Source organism: Myxocyprinus asiaticus, chromosome 32, assembly GCF_019703515.2.
Source record: "Myxocyprinus asiaticus isolate MX2 ecotype Aquarium Trade chromosome 32, UBuf_Myxa_2, whole genome shotgun sequence".
NCBI lineage: Eukaryota > Metazoa > Chordata > Actinopteri > Cypriniformes > Catostomidae > Myxocyprinus > Myxocyprinus asiaticus.
Window position 1 is genome coordinate 44,569,608 of NC_059375.1, and position 5,450 is coordinate 44,575,057.

Consider the following 5,450-nt stretch of genomic DNA (forward strand, 5'->3'; position numbering starts at 1 on the left):
ATGCAAACTACTAAAGTCACTTTTTCTGAAGCTAATTTGCCCAAATTGTTTGGTAAAATGTTCTACAGTTTCCTTATTAAAAACACTTGAAAGGGTTACTTTGAGCTTAAACACTGAAAGGATATAATAAAGCTTTAAATACGATAACCAGATCAACTGATCAGAATTCAATACCAACTGTATTTATAATCATTCTTTATTTTAATGCAGTTTATTTCTGATTCTGTAAAGCACTTTGAACTGCACTTGATGTATGAAATGTGTTATGCAAATAAGATTTGTAGTTGTTTAATATTAATATTATGTGTTCTCGCTCCTGCAGCTGGGAACTTCTGGGGTCGAACAATGGCGGCGATCTCCAGCTCAACGGACCCCAGCAGTTACGAAGGGTTCGGCCCGTTCATGCCTGGATTTGAGCTCGTCCCATATAATGACATACCTGCATTGGAGGTACACACATCACACACACTGTTCATGGCTTAACCTGCAGAGTCACTTATTTAACCAGCTGAACCACTTTCATCATGTCAGACTCACACTGATGTAATACTGTAAACTGACTCGTGTGTGTGTGTGTGTGTGTGTGTATGCGTGTCTGTCTGTGTCTGTGTGTGTGTTTGTACGTGTGTGTGTGTGTGTCTGTGTCTGTGTTTGTACGTGTGTGTGTGTGTGTGTCTCTCTCTGTGTTTGTACGTGTGTGTGTCTGTGTGTGTGTTTGTGTGTGTCTGTGTGTGTGTTTGTGTGTGTGTGTGTGTGTGTGTCTGTGTTTGTACGTGTGTGTGTGTGTGTGTGTGTCTGTGTCTGTGTTTGTATGTGTGTGTGTCTGTGTTTGTATGTGTGTGTGTCTGTGTTTGTATGTGTATGTGTGTGTGTGTGTGTGTGTGTGCACGTGCAGAAAGCGTTGCAGGATCCGAATGTGGCAGCATTCATGGTGGAGCCCATTCAGGGTGAGGCGGGTGTCGTGGTTCCTGATCCAGGTTACCTCACCAAAGTCAGAGAACTCTGTACTAAACACAGTGTAGGTACTACAGTCACATACAAACACACACACATACACAGACACAACACACGTTCACACACACAGACACAGCACACACACACACATACACATACAGACACATACACACACACAGACACAACACATACACACAGACACAACACACATAAACAGACACAACACACACACACACACATACACAGACACAACACACACACACACACATACACAGACACAACACACACAGACACAGACACAACACACATACACAGACACACACACACACACACAGACACACACAGACACAACACACACAGTTTGTCAAACCAATGAGACCTGACAGCACAAAATGAATAAAGCTCATGTCACAGATGACACACTTGTGTTTGAAGACAGCTGTACAGAACACAGTTAAATGCAGCGATCTTTAGACACGATTTTAAAGTTTCAAACAACTTTTAACTTGACATGTTGTCCTCAAACACACTGTTTATAGCACAAGACATAAATGTTTTAAATATCGCAGATGGAGCGCGTCCTGTGAGAGATTGCAGAACTTAATTAATAACACACTTATGTTCAATAATAAAGAAATTAAACAAACTAAATATCGATTTTTGTGTTGTCTAATCAATGCTCTCTGTCACAATGATGTATTTGAATGATCTGAATGAATATATTTATAATTATTGAAATGATATATTACATTCTTTTTCTAAATAAATATTGATTAAGCAATTAATGTGATTAATTAATCATCACATCACATAATTCATTTGATTAAAAAAGTTTAATTGATTGACAGCTGTAGTTGAGATTAAAGCTGGATGATATGGCAACAGAAATGATATCTATATATCTATTGATGAAATTCAGTATATCTCAATGATTATGTGTTTGCTCATAAAAATGATTTTTATTTCATCCAAACAGCTATTAAAGATAAATGAACACAAGGAAGAATATTGAATCGTTTTCATTTAATATTTGTACTACAATTACACTCACTTTAGTTTTTTTGGAACGCAGTTGAATGATTAAATAATTATAAATATTTATATTGAAATAATAAAATGTGTATATAATAAAAAATTATAATTCAGATAATGAAAATACATTATTGGAGCAGAGGACAATACAAAATTACCTTTATAATCCAATTTATTGTTTATTTGCAGATTACTGAACATAAGTCAATCATTGGCCTACAGTTCACAGCAATCTATTTTCCAACTGAATTCATCAATCAGTCCGAGATTTATTATAAGAGCTTATTTATGGACACGTCAATGTACACCTGCGGTTTATTAATCACAAATGTCAGAATTATGATTTTGATGTTATTTTGATTTATTGGGAAGGATTGTGACATCACTTTAATGATGCACTCTCTAGGAAACATAGGAGACAAATAAAAAGTGCAGAAAACTGATTGAATTTAATATCCTTAATATATTGCCCAACCCTATTTGAAAGTGAACTCAATTTATTCTGTGTGTGCGTCTGTGTGTGTGTGTGTGCATCTGTGTGTGCATCTGTGTCTGTCTGTGTGTGTGTGCGCGTCTGTGTGCGTCTGCGTGTGTGTGTGTGTGTGTGCGTCTGTGTGTGTGTGTGTGTGTGTGCGTCTGCGTGTGTGTGTGTGTGTGTGCGTGTGCGTGCGTGTCTGTGCATGTGTGTGCGTCTGTGTGTGTGTGTGTGTGTATGTGTGTGTGTGTGTATGTGTGTCTGTCTGTGTGTGCGTCTGTGTGTGTGTGCGTCTGTGTGTGCATCTGTGTGCGTCTGTGTGTGTGTGCGCGTCTGTGTGCGTCTGTGTGTGTGTGTGTGCGTCTGTGTGTGTGTGTGTGTGCGTCTGTGTGTGCATCTGTGTCTGTCTGTGCGTGTGTGCGTGCGTGTCTGTGCATGTGTGTGCGTCTGTGTGTGTCTGTCTGTGCGTCTGTGCGTGTGTGTGCATGTGTGTGTGTGTGTGTGTGTGTGTCTGTCTGTGTGTGTGTGTGTGTGCGCGCGTGCACGCGTGTGTGTGCGTCTGTGTCTGTGTGTTTGTGTGTGTTGCAGGTTCTGTTCATTGCTGACGAGGTTCAGACGGGTTTGGCTCGTACAGGTCGTCGTCTGGCTGTTGATCATGAAGCTGTAAGACCTGATATAGTGGTGCTGGGAAAAGCTCTATCAGGAGGAGTGTATCCTGTGAGTACACTACACACACACGCACATAATATTTACCATAACCCCCCACAACCTCCGCACAAACCTGTTGACATGATCAGATTTAAAGCGAAACATGATTTGGCTGATCTTTTTTAATGAAAACTATTTTTTTAAATAGTGAGGACGGATCGCAAGTTGCTGTTCAACAGCTGTCACTGTATTAGTGATTGACTGGTGTGTGTGTGTGTGTGTGTGTGTGTGTGTTTCAGGTATCTGCTGTGTTGTGTGATGATGAAGTGATGTTGACCATTAAACCAGGAGAACACGGATCAACATACGGAGGAAACCCTCTCGCCTGCAGAGTCGCTGTCGCCGCCCTGGAGGTCAGTGTGTGTGTTTCTGTCACTGTGAGTTCAAGTGTGTCCTGAATGAACACTTGTTGTGTGTCGGGACTCTTCAGGTTCTGGAGGAAGAGAATCTGGCGGAGAACGCAGAGCGGATGGGTCAGATCCTCCGAGCGGAACTCAACAAACTGCCGCGAGAGGTTGTGAGCGTCGTGAGAGGGAAAGGACTCCTGAACGCCATCGTCATCAAAGAGACTAAAGGTTTGTGTCACTGTTGGCTTCACAGTTTCAGTTCATGTAGATGATCTGCTGCTTCATTCTTAGTGACTGTAAAGCCACTCACAGTATCATCCGCTTGTAATCTTCTGAACTCTCACAGATTATGACGCTTGGAAGGTGTGTCTGCGTCTACGTGACAACGGGCTGCTGGCCAAGCCTACTCATGGTGACATCATCAGATTTGCCCCGCCCCTCGTGATAAAAGAAGACGAGATCAGAGAGTGTGTTGACATCATCAGCAGAACCATCATGTCGTTCTGAAGTAACTGCTGCAGTGTGTTAGTTCATAAAGCCATGAACATGTTACATTACACACACACTCTTGTGAAAGTTATTGTCATTATTTGTATTAGTGACATTTCTCTGCTGAAATATAGTTATAAACAGTTACATGTTTGTGAAGGGAAATTCTGTGACGTTTACAGTTCATTTTCTTCAAAGGAAAAATAATGAAGTCATATTTTAAACAAATATTTTAAATTCTCGTTTTTCCAGAAATGTAATATTATTTGATGCACTTTAACAGCAGTCGTGTGTTTTACAACCTAGACATGATTAAAATTGTATTGTGTGTAATGTTTGCGCTTTTCAAACAAATTCTGCTGCGTATATTTACTATTATTTTAAATTATATTTTAAAGACAACTCCACCCATTTTGAAACAAAGGGTGAAACATCGTTGAGGAGAGACTGAAGACATTCGCAGACGATGAGAGAGTTTGTCATGTTGAGGATTGTGTGTTTATGTTTTTCTCATTTGACAAATGTTCTGTAAAATGATTCATGAATGTTAAATGAGTGTGTGTGTGTGTGTGTGTGTGTGTGTGTGTTTGCTCACACATCACAGATGATATTTGACGTTTGTTGTCAAATAAATGTTCAGTCTACTGACAGACTTTGTGAAATTCTTTTGACAGTTTGATTAGATAAACATGTAAACATTGATTGTATCATTATTTACTTTGACATTTGGCCTTCGTACGTTTGATGGTTATCAGAGCAAGATGATCTTGTGCTGTACTGTCCACTCGATGACATCACACACACTGAATAAACATGATGCATTCACTTTCATGATCGTTATTTTTAGATTTGTGTTATTCTATATAAAGGCAACAGACAGACAGAGATCAGACAGGTTTATTTCGTTATTTTGTCTGTTTAGGGTGCACACTGTCTTGCCCAGCTAACATTTTTACGTGCTCTCTTAGTTCACCAGGAAAGTTTTCTTTATGGAAATAGAACATTCCCTGCAGGTTTGAAGAACGTTCCACTAACGTCTTATTAACGTTCTTCTAACCTCTTACATACTGATATCCTTTCTGCAACACTGCTGTACGCCAATAAATCTACAATCAATGTCGTGTTCTGATCCATTGTTTAATTAATAATTATTCAAATAAATTAAACTCATCATCACATATAATCTGGAGTGATGGATTAATTCATATCCATCCATCCACCTTTTTTTTACTCGTTTATCCTATGTAGGGTCGTGGCCTGTCCCAGCTACCTCCAGCCGAATTAAGGCAGGGAAACACCTTGAACCTGTGGATTAAGTAAGATGTAATTCTTCCATTAATGTGTAAGAATTTTTAAAACATGTATTTTTTTATCAAAATACAAGGGGGGATGGCAGAGGGGTGTATTTAGACCTTTTTTATTTTATTTATTTATCTATATGAGCT

At 39.4% G+C, this 5,450-nt stretch overlaps 1 protein-coding gene across 2 annotated transcripts in view; it reads left to right on the forward strand.

Annotated features, from left to right (window-relative positions):
* Positions 1–4,846, forward strand: part of LOC127423526 (ornithine aminotransferase, mitochondrial-like) — a 9,716-nt gene extending 4,870 nt beyond the window's left edge. For both annotated transcript variants that reach the window (XM_051667911.1, XM_051667909.1), the window contains exons 5-10: positions 323–450; positions 896–1,018; positions 3,050–3,178; positions 3,409–3,522; positions 3,600–3,744; positions 3,863–4,846. In XM_051667911.1, coding sequence (XP_051523871.1) covers positions 323–450; positions 896–1,018; positions 3,050–3,178; positions 3,409–3,522; positions 3,600–3,744; positions 3,863–4,023 — 800 coding nt within the window. In that variant the 3' untranslated portion in view covers positions 4,024–4,846. The remainder of the gene's footprint in view (positions 1–322; positions 451–895; positions 1,019–3,049; positions 3,179–3,408; positions 3,523–3,599; positions 3,745–3,862) is intronic.
* The last annotated feature ends 604 nt before the right edge of the window (positions 4,847–5,450 follow it).